At 46.2% G+C, this 16,447-nt stretch overlaps 1 protein-coding gene across 1 annotated transcript in view; it reads left to right on the forward strand.

The window, feature by feature from the left end:
- GPATCH2 (G-patch domain containing 2) overlaps positions 1-16,447 on the forward strand; it is a 335,139-nt gene that overhangs the window by 248,304 nt on the left and 70,388 nt on the right. Inside the window, exon 8 of the mRNA XM_030196023.1 lies at positions 2,551-2,618. Within this exon, the coding sequence (XP_030051883.1) occupies positions 2,551-2,618 (68 nt within the window). The remainder of the gene's footprint in view (positions 1-2,550; positions 2,619-16,447) is intronic.

The following is a 16,447-nucleotide window of genomic DNA, read 5'->3' on the forward strand; positions in this document are numbered from 1 at the left end:
TTACATCACATTAGTCAACTTCAGTAATCGATGGTAACCCATATATTTGTATGGATTCACAAAAAAAACAATGGCTTAAATATTTCCCTTTCCATCAAACATTCCTCTTGAGTTACTGTTCATATTATCAGCACCAGTGTGCTTCTGCCAGGCTCATATATACCATATATACAATATTCTCCTTTATTATATCAGAAAAAATAATTTCTTATAAATCTCTTATTTCTCACAGTAACCTTGCCCTTCCTTATGTCATCATTTCTCGGCAATACCTTTCCTCAGAAATTTCCTAACCTTTCCAAAATGTAAATATACAAAAAGAAAAATGTAGCTCCCTTGGGCCAACAGCAAAATCTAGGCAAAATCTTTAAGCTGGATGTAGTATAAACATTCCAGGTACAGGACAGGGTTTTTAATCCTTATTTCAAAGTTCTACCACCTTCCTCGTACCCACAGTTAGCAAATGAGAAGCATACCTATAACAGTCATATAAACAGTGTCAGGTCCAAGAAGGAATTGAGTATCTTAAACAACTCAGTACTATCGTATGTTGACTGTGAGGGGCATTTTCGAAAGGGCCATCCAAGTTACAATTTGGACATCCTTGCAAAACGGCGAAATCCAGGTGCGGGGAAACCCGTATTTTCGAAACAAGATGGATATCCATCTTTTGTTTCAAAAATACCGTCAGAGACATCCAAATCCTTAAATTTGTACATCCCTAGACATGGACATTTCTGACTTTCAGCGATTTTCGAAACCAAAGATGTCCATGTCAAAAACGGCCAAATGCAAGCCATTTGGGAGTGGGAGGAGCCAGCATTTGTAGGGCACTGGTCCCCCTGACATGCCAGGACACCAACCGGGCACCCTAGGGGGCACTGCAGTGGACTTCATAAATTGCTCCCAGGAACATAGCTCCCTTACCTTGTGTGCTGAGCCCCCCCCCCCAAACCCCCTGAAACCCACTACCCACAACTGTACACCACTACCATAGGCCTTACGGGTGAAGGGGGGCACCTATACATGGGTACAGTGGGTTTGTGGTGGGTTTTGGAGAGCTCGCTGTTCCCTCCACAAATGTAACATGGGGGGGGGGGGGGGTATGGGCCTGGGTCCGCTGTCTAAAGTGCACTGCAGTACCCACTAAAACTGCTCCAGGGACCTGCATGCGCTGGCATAGAGGCTGGCACGACATATTTTTAAAGATGTTTTTTGAGGGTGGGAGGGGGTTGGTGACCACTGGGGGAGTAACGAGAGGTCATTTTGGGCACCTCTTTGTGCCTTAGTCATAAGAAAAACAGGTCCAAGTGTACATCATGGGCGTCCTTCCTTTTTTCGATTATGGGTCAGAGACGTCCAACTGTTAGGCACGCCAATTCCTGCTTTCGCTACGCCTCCGACACGCCCCCTTGAACTTTGGCCGTCCTTCTGACGGAGTGCAGTTGGAGACGTCCTAAATCGGGTTTCGATTATATCGATTTGGACGTCCCTGGGAGAAGGACGTCCATCTTCCAATTTATGTCGAAAGATAGACCTCCTTCTCTTTCGAAAATGAGCCCAAAGGTATTTTAGCAGATTTAGGGGTATGTTTACCAAGGCACATTAGCATATTTAATGTGCCTTTAAAGTTAAGGCACGTTAAATGCTAACGCGCCAATATAGTCGTATAGGCGTGTTAGCGTTTAACACGCATTAACGCTAGCGCGCCTATAGCGTGCCTTTGTAAACACAGACATTAGTAGGCTATCTACTTCTCTTAGACAGATTGTTGGATTAAGATAAGCAGATGGCTTCAAAATGTAAGTTTTGCAGACTTATGGGACTCTTTTGAGTTGGTATTCAGTTCCTGCAGTCAGTAGTTTTTTTAAAACATTGACCACTGTATTTTCTTTTTAATCCATTTAAATCTCTACATTCAGCTCCACTGTACAGATAATCAGTGGTACAAAATATAGAAATTCATTGCTGACTGGATAGAGGCAATTCATCCACTGTATAAACCACTTAGCAGTTGAATATTGTATATCAGTTGAATATTGCCACTATCCATAAAGCTAATAGGTTTGCCCTCGTTCTGCCTTAACTAATAATGCAGAGTGGTTTAATGGCTTTTCACAAGCACTGCCTAAATAGTGCTATTTGAAAATCGATGGCCAGGGGACTTATGCATTTACCAGCAGCTGGTAAAAGTGTAAATCTTTTTGAACATTGTACCCTATATTTTTAAAAACATTATCCTTTAATTTTTATAAACAATTTGTAATGTAACATTACAGTGTTTGTGATACATGTTTCTGTAATGGTCATTGTGATACTTTATTAATTGCAATTAAACTGCCAAGAATGCAGATTTTCCAGTTCATATCATTTTTGCAAATGTGTCAATGACAAACCTGATAAAAGTGGTATTGCTGCTGAGTATTACAGAAAAACTACTAAAAAAGCAAGAAGTATGAAGAAATATAAACTAACGATAAGAGAAATAAGGACATATCTTCCTAAATGGTATATTTAATGTATTGATTTTGATTTTAATATGTTATGCAGCTTCAGCTTTTACGGGACAATCGAACAGAAAGAGGGCACAAGAAAAACTCTGTGAAAACAGCCAGCAGGTAAGATAGGACCTTAAACTATTTTTAAGAGACTACTCTTATCTTCCAAAACTTTAGGATTGTAATGTGTTCCATCCCCATCTGTGATTTCCTTTTGATAAACTTATAACATCCAACTGTATTTGTTAGGTTCTAACTCTCCAGCTGTCTCTAATCCATTACAGACTAGATGAAATCTAATAAATTCTTCTAATCCAGCTAAAATGGCAGTGCTATACATCAGCAGAGCATCACTGCAGTCACTGGGAGCATATCTGCTTAGATGGGGTTGTGCTTTCTATTAAGAATAAGGCTAAGAACCAAGATTTTGAATTAATTTTGCAAACCTACATATTGTAAGTCTAAGATGGTGTGGTATTTTCAAACTGGAAAGTAATAACTTGGGTGTTGTTGACATCATCATGGTTGCATTATAGTAACCCTGTGAGTTGACTGTCAAAGAAATCCTTGTCGACCTTACAAGTCATACGCAATAATACAGCATCTCTAGTTACTGGGAGTAAATATAGGAATACACTACCTTCTTTATTCCATAAACTTTATTGGCTTCTAGTGGCATTTTAAAATTGTATTTATTTGTTTTAAGGCTTCCTTTGGTTTGGCCCCAGTTTTGATTTACTAAAGTGGTATCACTCAACAGGATCATTAAGATCTGCTCAAGATGCGCTATATTTAGTTTTCTTCTTGAAGGAGATTAAACTGTTTAGTAGTGCAGTGCCCATAAAAAAGAATGCATTTCCAAAGAAGATTTGTTGTAAAACTATCTGGCTTTCAGGAGACTGTTAAAGCCTGTTTCTTTGTACAAGTTTTTGGATGATTCATCGGGTAATTTATGGTGAGTCTTTCTTTTGTGTTGGGTTTGGGTTGATACTTGAGGGAGGGAGGGAGTGGATAGGACATTGAGTTCTATACTTTGATTTTGTTGCTATATAGGGAGGTAGATTCTAAAATGCATTACAGGAATAATGAGAGATTTATATGAAATAACATGTGCTAAATGGAAAAACTGTGCATTATTTAACCTTAATATGTTGTTATACTGCAGCACATACTAAACAGTAATGAAATGCATAGCATACCAATGCATGCAAAATACCTTATTATCAAGCAAATCGATTAACACAGCTTGCATTTAACTTTGCAAGCTTTATTGTTGGTAGTAGTAGCTTTGAGCTGGCCTTCCCCCCCCCCCCCCCCCCCCCCCCCCCCCCCCCCCACCAGGAGCATCAGGCCATTGGTATGGGCTCTAAAGTGACAAGACTGGGTTAGAAACTGATTGAGTAGTTGGTGACAAGGCACAGTGGTCAATTGCATAGGGCCATTACCAGTGGTGTGCTGCATTGGCTGGTCAGTGTTTACATTCTTTTAAATATTTTCATAAATAATATTGTGGAAGGGCTGTCAGAAAAGTTTTGTCTCTTTGTGGATGATACTGAATTCTGCAACAGGGTAGTTGCCTTGGAAGGTATTGGTAACATGAAGAGAGAAATAGCAAAGCTTGAGAAATGGTCTAGAATTTAACAACTATGATTCACTTTTTAAAAATACAGGATCATTCATTTGCACTGCAAAAACCAAGAGGAATAGTACAGTATAGGAGGTGAAGTACTTCTGTGTACAAACGAGCAGAACCTGGGGGTAATTGTATTTGATCGTCAAGTGACAAACAGAAAAAAGTGACCTCAAAAGCTTGGGTGCATAGGGAGAGGAAAGGCCAGCAGGAAAAAGGAAGTGATAGTGCCTCTGTATAAATCTCTGGTGAGACCTGATTTGGAGTACAATAGAGTCTTGATTATCCAACGTAAATGGGACCGACCCATTGCTGGATAGTTGAAAAGTCAGATAATATGGAAAACATGATTAATCCATACATAATCTACTATGGGGCTGATATTCAGACTGTGGGAGGGAACCTGGATTTCTCCGAGGACAAGCAGGCTGCTTGTTCTCACGACTGGGTGACGTCCGCGGCAGCCCCCACCAACCGGAAAAGGCTTCGCGGGACGGTCGGCACGCAGGGCACGCCCACCGCGCATGCGCGGCCGTCTTCCCGCCCGTGCGCGACCGCTCCCGCCAGTTCCTTTTTTTCCGCGTCTGGAGAGAGTTGTGCTTTGCCGCTCTCTCTGTTTTCAGCCGCCGGAGTTTCGATCGCGTTTACGCGGATCGTTGCTTTTTCTCTTCGTTTTGTTACCGGTTTCTTTTTCAAAAAAAAAAAAAAAAAAACCTGAGCGTGTGGAGCACGCGCTCCCTTTTTTCCCTCGTTTCCAGCGGGGACGCCGCGTTGCGGCCTAGTGGCCGCACGGTCGTTTTCTTTTTTCGAGGTGTGATTTCAGCCACCATTGACGACTTTGACTTCGCCGACGCGATTTTTCCGTCGATGTCCTCGAAGGTCCCGAGTGGATTTAAAAAGTATGGTCGCTGCGGCCGGCCGATCTCGCAGACCGACACCCACGCTTGGTGCCTCCAGTGCCTCGGGCCGGAGCACAATATCAAGTCGTGTTCCCTGTGTCTCGGTCTCCGGAAACGGACTCAGGTTGCGAGGCAAGTTCTGCGGGACCGTCTTTTTGGAACTTGCGCCGGCCCCTCGACGTCGACCTCGACGGCATCGGTATCGACGCCCGGTCCTTCGGTACCGGTATCGATGCCCGAGACATCGGCACCGATGGCATCGACCCCAGGAGAACAGGTCCCGTCGGCCCGCCGGTCCGCCGGCGAGGGTAGAGGTGAGCGGCCGCGTGGGCAGTCGGCCCCGGTCACTCCCTCAGCCCGTGGCCCACGGGACCGAACCCTGTCTCACCCGGCTCCTCGGGACCGAGGGGGATCGTCCTCCTCCTCCTCCATACCTCCCGGCGCCGGTGACGCGCATCGAAAGAAAAACAAGAAGCGTCGTCACCGGTCGCCCTCGGTGCATCCGGACATCGGAGAGGAGGCGACGCCGAAGCGTCATCGTCGAGAGGAGAGGTCCCCGTCGGTTGTGGAGGTACCGATGCGTCAGGGTTCCGGCACCTCGGTGCCGTCTCCTGGCCCCCATCAGCTTCTGGCACCGACACCCTTACCGGCCTCACCGCCTTTCCCGGCAGCAGGCCTGGACGAGTGCCTCAGAGCCATCCTTCCGGGGATCTTGGAAGGGCTGATGCGCCAGGCTGTGCCGGCGCCGGGGGTGCTTGCGCCCTCGGCGCCGATGTCTGTGGCGCCGGCGAGCTCTAGCCCGGCGCCGGGGCCGTCGACACCGCCGCCGCTTGCGGCGCCGGTCTAGACCGCCACGCAGGTGGAGTCCCCGTCGACGTCGATGGAGGGAGCTCCGTCCCCGCCGGCGCGGGAATCCACCGCTCGACGACACCGAGACCTCGGTGCCTCGACGTCGAGCCGGGCCCGGTTCAGGACTCAGCTCCACGAGCTTATGTCCGATACCGAGGATGAGGCCTCGTGGGGGGAAGAAGAGGACCCTAGATATTTCTCCTCAGAGGAGTCTACGGGCCTTCCCTCGGACCCCACGCCTTCACCGGAGAGGAAGCTCTCACCTCCTGAGAGTCTCTCCTTTGCCTCCTTTGTGCGGGATATGTCTATTAGCATTCCCTTTCCTGTGGTCTCTGTGGAAGAGCCGAGGGCCGAGATGCTCGAGGTCCTCGACTATCCATCACCACCTAGAGAGTCCTCCACGGTACCGCTGCACAATGTCCTCAAGGAGACACTGCTTCGGAACTGGGTGCGACCGTTAACTAACCCCACCATTCCCAAGAAAGCAGAGTCCCAGTACAGGATCCACTCTGACCCAGAGTTAATGCGGCCCCAATTGCCCCATGACTCGGCAGTCGTGGATTCTGCTCTCAAGAGGGCACGGAGTTCGAGGGATACCGCCTCGGCGCCCCCGGGGCGGGAGTCTCGCACTCTGGACTCGTTTGAGAGGAAGGCCTACCAATCCTCCATGCTCGTGACCCGCATCCAGTCATACCTGCTCTATATGAGCATCCACATGCGGACTAATGTGCAACAACTGGCGAACCTGGTCGATAAGCTCCCGCCGGAGCAGTCCAGGCCTTATCAGGAGGTGGTCAGGCAGCTGAAGGCGTGCAGAAAGTTCCTGTCCAGGGGTATCTATGACACCTGTGACGTGGCATCTCGTGCTGCGGCCCAAGGTATAGTGATGCGCAGGCTCTCATGGCTGCGTGCCTCTGACCTGGACAACCGCACCCAGCAGAGACTGGCCGACGTCCCTTGCCGGGGGGATAACATTTTTGGTGAGAAGGTCGAGCAGATGGTGGACCAACTGCATCAGCGGGAAACCGCTCTCGACAAGCTCTCCCACCGGGCGCCTTCAGCATCCACCTCAGCAGGTGGACGTTTTTCCCGGGCCCGGCAGGCTGCACCCTATTCTTTTGCAAAGCGTAGGTACAACCAGCCGGCCCGAAGGCCTCGTCAGGCACAGGGACAGCCCCAGCGCGCTCGTTCCCGTCAACAGCGTGCGCCTAAGCAGCCCCCTGCGCCTCCACAGCAAAAGCCAGGGACGGGCTTTTGACTGGATCCACGGGAACATAGCCACCCTCAAAGTGTCCGTACCGGACGATCTGCCGGTCGGGGGGAGGTTAAAATTTTTTCACCAAAGGTGGCCTCTCATAACCTCCGACCAGTGGGTTCTCCAAATAGTGCGGTGTGGATACGCCCTGAATTTGGCCTCCCTGCCTCCAAATTGTCCTCCGGGAGCTCAATCCTTCAGCTCCCATCACAAGCAGGTACTTGCAGAGGAACTCTCCGCCCTTCTCAGCGCCAATGCGGTTGAGCCCGTACCACCCGGGCAGGAAGAGCAGGGATTCTATTCCAGGTACTTCCTTGTGGAAAAGAAAACAGGGGGGATGCGTCCCATCCTAGACCTGAGAGGCCTGAACAAATTCCTGGTCAAAGAAAAGTTCAGGATGCTTTCCTTGGGCACCCTTCTGCCAATGATTCAGAAAAACGATTGGCTATGTTCCCTGGATTTAAAGGATGCATATACTCACATCCCGATACTGCCAGCTCACAGACAGTATCTCAGATTCCGCCTGGGCGCACGGCACTTTCAGTATTGTGTGCTGCCCTTTGGGCTCGCCTCCGCCCCACGAGTGTTTACAAAGTGCCTCGTGGTGGTGGCGGCGTACCTACGCAGGCTGGGAGTGCACGTGTTCCCATATCTCGACGATTGGCTGGTCAAGAACACCTCGGAGGCAGGAGCCTTCCGGTCCATGCAGTGCACTATTCAACTCCTGGAGCTGCTGGGGTTTGTGATAAATTACCCAAAGTCCCATCTCCAGCCAACCCAGTCTCTGGAATTCATAGGAGCTCTGCTGAATACCCAGACGGCTCAGGCCTTCCTTCCCGAAGCGAGGGCCAACAACCTCCTGTCCCTCGCTTCGCAGACCAGAGCGTCTCAGCAGGTCACAGCTCGGCAGATGTTGAGACTTCTGGGTCATATGGCCTCCACAGTTCATGTGACTCCCATGGCTCGTCTTCACATGAGATCTGCTCAATGGACCCTAGCTTCCCAGTGGTTCCAAGCCACCGGGAATCTAGAAGATGTCATCCGCCTCTCCACCAGTTGCCGCACTTCACTGCTCTGGTGGACCATCCGGACCAATTTGACCCTGGGACGTCCATTCCAAATTCCGCAGCCCACGAAAGTGCTGACGACGGATGCATCTCGCCTGGGTTGGGGAGCTCATGTCGATGGGCTTCACACCCAGGGTCTGTGGTCCCTCCAGGAAAAGGATCTGCAGATCAACCTCCTGGAGCTCTGAGCGATCTGGAACACGCTGAAGACTTTCAGAGATCGGCTGTCCTGCCAAATTATCCAAATTCGGACAGACAATCAGGTTGCAATGTATTACGTCAACAAGCAGGGGGGCACCGGATCTCGCCCCCTGTGTCAGGAAGCCGTCGGGCTGTGGCGCTGGGCGTGCCAGTTTGGCATGCTCCTCCAAGCCACATACCTGGCAGGCGTAAACAACAGTCTGGCCGACAGACTGAGCAGAGTCATGCAACCGCACGAGTGGTCGCTCCATTCCAGAGTGGTACGCAAGATCTTCCGAGAGTGGGGCACCCCCTCGGTGGACCTTTTCGCCTCTCAGACCAACCACAAGCTGCCTCTGTTCTGTTCCAGACTTCAGACACACGGCAGGCTAGCGTCGGACGCCTTTCTCCTCCATTGGGGGACCGGCCTCCTGTATGCTTATCCTCCCATACCTTTGGTGGGGAAGACCTTACTGAAGCTCAAGCACGACCGCGGCACCATGATTCTGATAGCGCCCTTTTGGCCTTGTCAGATCTGGTTCCCTCTTCTTCTGGAGTTGTCCTCAGAAGAACCGTGGAGATTGGAGTGTTTTCCGACTCTCATTTCGCAGAACGACGGAGCGTTACTGCACCCCAACCTTCAGTCTCTGGCTCTCACGGCCTGGATGTTGAGGGCGTAGACTTCGCTGCGTTGGGTCTGTCGGAGGGTGTCTCCCGGGTCCTGCTTGCCTCCAGGAAGGATTCCACTAAAAAGAGTTACTTTTTCAAGTGGAGGAGGTTTGTCGTTTGGTGTGAGAGCAAGGCCCTAGAACCTCGTTCTTGCCCTGCACAGAACCTGCTTGAATACCTTCTACACTTATCAGAGTCTGGCCTCAAGACCAACTCAGTAAGGAATCACCTTAGTGCGATTAGTGCTTACCATTATCGTGTGGAAGGTAAAGCCATCTCTGGAGAGCCTTTAGTCGTTCGATTCATGAGAGGCTTGCTTTTGTCAAAGCCCCCTATCAAGCCTCCTACAGTGTCATGGGATCTCAACGTCGTCCTCACCCAGCTGATGAAACCTCCTTTTGAGCCACTGAATACCTGCCATCTGAAGTACTTGACCTGGAAGGTCATTTTCTTGGTGGCAGTTACTTCAGCTCGTAGGGTCAGTGAGCTTCAAGCCCTAGTAGCTCATGCTCCATATACCAAATTTCATCACAACAGAGTAGTGCTCCACACCCACCCAAAGTTCCTGCCGAAGGTGGTGTCGGAGTTCCATCTTAACCAGTCAATTGTCTTGCCAACATTCTTCCCCAGGCCGCATACCCGCCCTGCTGAACGTCAGTTGCACACATTGGACTGCAAGAGAGCATTGGCCTTCTACTTGGAGCGGACACAGCCCCACAGACAGTCCGCCCAATTGTTTGTTTCTTTCGACCCTAACAGGCTAGGGGTCGCTGTCGGGAAACGCACCATCTCCAATTGGCTAGCAGATTGCATTTCCTTCACTTACGCCCAGGCTGGGCTGGCTCTTGAGGGTCATGTCACGGCTCATAGTGTTAGAGCCATGGCAGCGTCAGTGGCCCACCTGAAGTCAGCCACTATTGAAGAAATTTGCAAAGCTGTGACGTGGTCATCTGTCCACACATTCACATCTCATTACTGCCTCCAGCAGGATACCCGACGCGACAGTCGGTTCGGGCAGTCGGTGCTGCAGAATCTGTTTGGGGTGTAAATCCAACTCCACCCTCCAGGACCCGAATTTATTCTGGTCAGGCTGCACTCTCAGTTAGTTGTTCTTCGTAGGTCAATTTCTGTTATACCCTCGCCGTTGCGAGGTTCAATTGACCTGGGTTCTTGTTTTGAGTGAGCCTGAGAGCTAGGGATACCCCAGTCGTGAGAACAAGCAGCCTGCTTGTCCTCGGAGAAAGTGAATGATACATACCTGTAGCAGGTGTTCTCCGAGGACAGCAGGCTGATTGTTCTCACCTACCCTCCCTCCTCCCCTTTGGAGTTGTGTTTCATATTTTATTGCTTGTCATTCAACTGGCGGGAGCGGTCGCGCACGGGCGGGAAGACGGCCGCGCATGCGCGGTGGGCGTGCCCTGCGTGCCGACCGTCCCGCGAAGCCTTTTCTGGTTGGTGGGGGCTGCCGCGGACGTCACCCAGTCGTGAGAACAATCAGCCTGCTGTCCTCGGAGAACACCTGCTACAGGTATGTATCATTCACTAACTCTGGTGGTCAACCTGGTTATTATTTCCATTGACTGGCATTGAATATCTGATTTATTTTTAGGCAGTTTAAAGTTAACCGGCTAAGTCGATATTTGAAATTAGCCAGTTAAATTTAAACCAGCTAAAGATCTATTTAAGTGGCCCGATGTGGACGCTTACAGTAGCCGGATGTGAATTGAATATTTGGGGATAGCCGGCTGTATCATGCAATATAGCCACTTATCTCCTAGGCACTAACTGGGAATATTCAGTGGGGGACAACCGGCTATCCTCCACTGAATATATCTGCTTAAGTGCCATTTAACTGGCCAGATGCTGTTCCTGGCTGGTTAAATGGTTTTGAATATCGGGTGGTATATATTTTGGAAATGTATATATGTATGTATGCATGTCTCTATGTCCAAAGTTGGCTCCTGAACTTTTGAAAGCAGGAAGATGAAACTTGGTGCACAGGTATATTATGGTGTGGCAGTGGTTCCTAGATAGGTTCCAACTTGAGCGTACTTAGGGGGTGCCCTGAAATGAAGGCATATCCAATTTGCATACACTGAACAGTGTGAAAAAGACATGTGCAAAGTCGGCAGGAAGAAAATAAACACAGTAGAAACAGATGATTAATAGCTGATCAGATTAGAAGCAGAGAATGAAGAAAGCAGGAATAAGCAATTAGCAGCTAACTGCACACAAAATGGTGAATTTTGTGAGGTGGAGAATGACGAAAGCAGGGCGTGATGATTAGCCGCTATCAGAACACAAAGTGCAGAGCACATGTATAAAATCCCTCCAGTTAAGAGGTGGTCAGTCAGAAGATGAGCAAGTGACACCAAGAGGAAGAAAACTGAAAGATGAAGAAAACCCAACTGCATAAAAAGTAAAAATATTTATACTGTTCAAAAAATTCTGGGGAAGTCAGTACTGTTGACTATGCTGAACTTCAGATGGGCCACTTGAACTACTCTAAACAGCCTAGCATAATTGTATAAAACGGGTTTGCTGTTTTTCAAGTTTTAGAAAATACTATTTAAGTTTTCATGTTATTGAAAAATCTAATTTAAAAAATCAAGATGTTTTCAAGTGGCCATAAAACTTGAAAAAATTCTCACGTTAGAAAAAATTTGTATCTTGAAAAATATTGTAATTCTGAAAAATAGATGAATAAAAAGCATTACTGTATTATATTACTAGCAAGGCCAGTCAACACTGGGCAGCACAGCTAGTGCATAAATAAAAGGCATAGAGCTGCTTTTCAAATATTGTTTATTAACATTATTCAATAATACCTATTGACAGTTCTAAAGCAAACATTTTTGAACAATAATACAAGCTAAAACAACAATTGTACAATAGCAATGCAACTGGTAAATATAAATTACAAAAGTTATTTAAAAAATTTTGAGATTAAGGTTTGTTTTCCTATTTTACTGCTCTTCTTTGCAGCAAATTCACGCCAGCATCTCAATAACACACCATCAATAGCAGTCGCTTTCTCTTATTGTTCCATGTAAGTGCAACCTCATTAGGCTTGACCCCCTTCACTATGGCTGATTTTTCCAATTTTTCTAGTCCATGTGCAGGGTTAATTGAGTTGTCTTCATCATCAGCATCATCTTCATTTTCATTCCCATTCACCATAACAGTCACATCACTGTCAGTTCTTCTTGCTCGTCTTTCTGCATCCATTACTTTCTCATCTTCACAAGTGTTCTCACAGCCCAGTATTGTAACAAAGGAAGGAGATCATCTTCCTTGGCTGCTTCATGTTCAGTGTCATGTCCTTGTTGATTTTCTTCTTCAAACATTCTTTCTCCATGATCTTGCTAGGGTTTGTGGTTCAATTTCTTCCCATTATTGAGAGATCCAGCAAATAATATCTTTAATGTTCGCTTCTTTTAGCACTTCTATGATTCCTTTTCCTTTATCCAGTGCACAAATAAGCATTGTTAGAAGCTTACGATGATATTTTTTCTTTAATGTTTCCAGTACACCCTTTTTAATTGGCTGACACAATGATATAACATTGGTAGGAAGAAAATTCACTCTAATATCAGCACTTCTCAGTTCGTCCTGGTCAGGATGAGATGGTGTATTATCCAAGAGCAGGATTGCTTCCCTAGGCAGATTTAGCAATTTCAAAAACTTCTACTGATAGAACAAATTCCCTAAAAAATCAGTTATAGAAAATGTCTGTGTCTATCCAAATGTTCCTCTGGTTCCTATAGAAATCTGTAAATGCAGCAGGAGCCAGGTTTTAAAAGCCCTTGGATTTCTTGACTTTCCAATGAAAGTGATTGGTAATTTATGTTTACCAGATGCATTGCTACAGGCTAGATTAGTCACTCTTTCTTTTTTAAGTTTATAACTGGGATCCAGAGCTTCAAGCCAGGACGCAAGAGTCCTTGCTTTCAACATTTTAAAATTGAACCCAATTTGATCACAATTGTATATCTGCTCCCTTGAAACTCCTTCGTTTTAATAAGATGATGAAATTTTAATTTGAATGTGATAAATTACTTAGAATCTGCTGACATTTTTTTCCCACAGATATTGAGCTGTCTTATTCTATGTCCAGCAATCAAGCCACCCAACACTAGCAATAAAATCAGTCACCTTCATTGAATTCCTTTTGAAAAACAGGGCTTTCTCTTGCAATATAAGCCCTTATATTGGCATGCCCTTGTCTGTTTGCTGTGTAAACCATTGGAGCAAGCCTTTGCTCATCTTCTTGTATTCACATTTTTTCGTTGTTTTTCTACTGTTCAGTGAAAAATTAGAAGCACAATTTGAGCCTCATTTCTCTAGCTCACTGTGTTGCCTTTTCCAGTCAATAACAGTTACTCTCCCCACTCCAAGTTCATTTGCAATTTTTTGGATGGATTCACCCTTGTCTGTTCTTTTTATAACTTCAAGGTTCTCTATAGACAAAATAATTTTTTCCTCTTTTGACCAGCCATTTCAGAGAGAGCAGGGTATCAGGTGAACTCAAATAGCTCTAAAGAGAGGAAAAAGAATGCATAATAAAAGTGCTGTACGTGTTACAGAAGAAACAAGAATAAAACAATAAAACTCACTGTGCACAAGAATCTTACTAAGTAGTGCGTTGGCAGAGAAAACAGAGTCTCAGGTAAAACAAAAACCAGTCCAAGGTCCAAAAATTGCTGCTGTCCATCAGAAAAGAGGAAGAGAAGCATCTTAATGACAGCACAGTGACATCACCAGGGCCTTGCCAGATAGGCGATACTCCACTGTACTCTGTACAGTTATGGAGACTGCACCTTCAAAAGGATAGAAATAGAATGGAGTTGATCCAGAAGGTGGCTAAAATGGTCTGTGTTCTTCATTTAAAGCATTTTGGGAGAAACAAAGATCTCTCTCTCTCTCTCTCTTTATATATATACACTTTAGAAGAAAGGCAGGAGAGAGGAGATATGATAGCAACATTTAACTATCTTCATGGTGTAAATACAAAGGAGGTGGGTCTCATTCAATTAAAAGAAAGCTCTGGAACGAGGAGTTATAGAATGAAAGTGAAAGGGAATAGGCTCTCAGGAGTAATCTGTGGACATATTTCTTTATGGAAGAGAGGAGGTGGTGGAGACAAGAGTTGTATCTAAATTCAAGAAAGCATGAGACAAGTGCAGAGGATCTCCAAGGAAGAGTAAGGGATTATGTTACATTAAAAAGATCTTATAACCCGCAGTTATCATTTAGGTTCAAAGCGGAAGAAAGCTTTTGACAAAGTGAGAGACTCCTGAGAAAAAAAGTCATGGGATAGGAGGCAGTATCTTTCTCTGGATTAGGAATTGGTTATTGGACAGAAAACAGAGGGTAGGGTTAAATGGCCATTTTTCTCAATGGAGGAGGATAGAGGAGCGCCGCAGGGATTTGTACTGGGACTGGTGCTATTTAACATATATATAAATGATCTGGGAAATGGAATGACGAGTGAAGTGATTACATTTGCAGATGACACAAAACTATTCAGAGTTGTCAAAACACGTGCGGATTGTGTAAAATTGCAAGAAGACCTTAGGAAACTGGAAGCCTAGGCATCCAAATGGCAGGTGAAATTTAAATGTGGACTAATGCAAAGTGGTGCACATTGGGAAAAATAATCTGAATCATAGTTACCTGATGCTATGGTCCACCTTAGGAATCAGCACTCAAGAAAAAGATCTATGTGTCATTGTAGACAATACGCTGAAATCTTCTGCCCAGTGTGTGGTGGCGGCCAAAAAAGCAAACAGCATACTAGGCATTATTGGGAAAGGGATGCAGAATAAGACGAAGAATATTATAATGCCTCTGTATTCACTCCACGGTGCAACTTAACCTTGAGTATTGCACTCAATTCTGGTCGCCGTATTTCAAAAAAAGATATAATGGAATTAGAAAAGGTTGAAAGAAGAGCGACTAGAATAATAAAGGAGATAGAACTGCTCTCATATGAGGAAAGACCAAAGAGGTTAGGGCTCGTCAGCTTGGAAAAGAGATGGCTGAGGGGGATATTATTGAGGTATGTAAAATCCTGAGTGGTGTAGAACAGATAGGAGTGAGTTGATTTTTCACGCTTTCAAAATGTACAAAGACCAGGGGACACTCAATGGGTTTAAAAAAGATTTGGACAAGTTCCTGGAGGAAAAGTCCATAGTCTGTTATTGAGATGGGCATGGGGGAAATCACTGCATGCCCCAGGATTGGTAGCATGGATTGTTGCTACTAATTGGTTTTCTGCCAGGTACTTGTTACCGAAATTGGCCACTGTTGGAAGCAGGATACTGGGCTAGATGGATCACTGGTCTGACCCAGTATGGCTGTTCTTATGTGTTCTTATGACTCCAGTGTCCTAGCCAGCCTGTCTCCCAGGGTGTACTGAGGAGTGAGTCTTGAAACTCTTGACTTTTTTGAGAGCAGATTTGACCACCATGGGATGGTGAGGAAGCTGTAGCTTTTTTTATTTGAGAGTCTTTGGAGGTTTCTGAACTCTTGAGTCAACTTTGTTATTAATTGGATGTACAGAGAGGGCTTTTTTGTTGTTGTTTTGTTTTTTACTGCTTCATCTGTATATGTTTTAGGACTCTGTGCACGGGCATTGTCACAGCTTCCTTTGGAGGAGGCATCAAACTGAAGGATGTCCAACAAGCCTTTACTGAGCTCATCCTCAGTCTCCAACTCAAATGGAACAGACTTAGCCATCTCTCTGACAAAAGCAAAAAAGGAGATCATCTTCTTTAATATGTAGGGGAGGGGTATGAAGCAAGATCAAGCCCCCCCCCCCCCCCCAAGAGGGCCTCTGGTACCTTTTCAGACATCTAGGAATGGTCCAAATAAGACTGATTTAAAAAATCCTCCTCCAAGGATATTTTGAGTCTGAGCCTGCCTTGATCTACTGACTGTCTAGTCATATCCCGAACAAGGACTTAGAGGAACCGAAGACCATGTGTACCCCAATGAAACTTCCTCCCACAAGGGATTGGAGATTGACTTGGTCTCAGTGAGTACTGGTTCTGACACCCTTTGAGGCACCAGTGTTGATGCACACGTAGATGCATGTTTTTGGTACGTGCAGAATCATTTTTCAGTGCACCTGTAAAAATGCCTTTTTTTTTAATTTTTGCTGAAAATGGATGTGTGGCAAAATGAAAATTACCACGCGTCCATTTTGGGTCTGAGACTCTGCAGCCAGCCATTGACTTAGCAGTAAGGTCTCACGTGGTAACCGTACAGTAATCATCTACGTGCGCAGAATGATGATTACCTCCTGGTTTTTGCCGCGCAGCAGAAAATAAAAATTATTTTCCGGCACTCGTAGCAGACACGCGTCAAAAGTGAAATTACCGCAAGGGCCACGAGGT

Source organism: Microcaecilia unicolor, chromosome 3 (genome assembly GCF_901765095.1).
Source record: "Microcaecilia unicolor chromosome 3, aMicUni1.1, whole genome shotgun sequence".
Classification (NCBI taxonomy): Eukaryota; Metazoa; Chordata; class Amphibia; order Gymnophiona; family Siphonopidae; genus Microcaecilia; species Microcaecilia unicolor.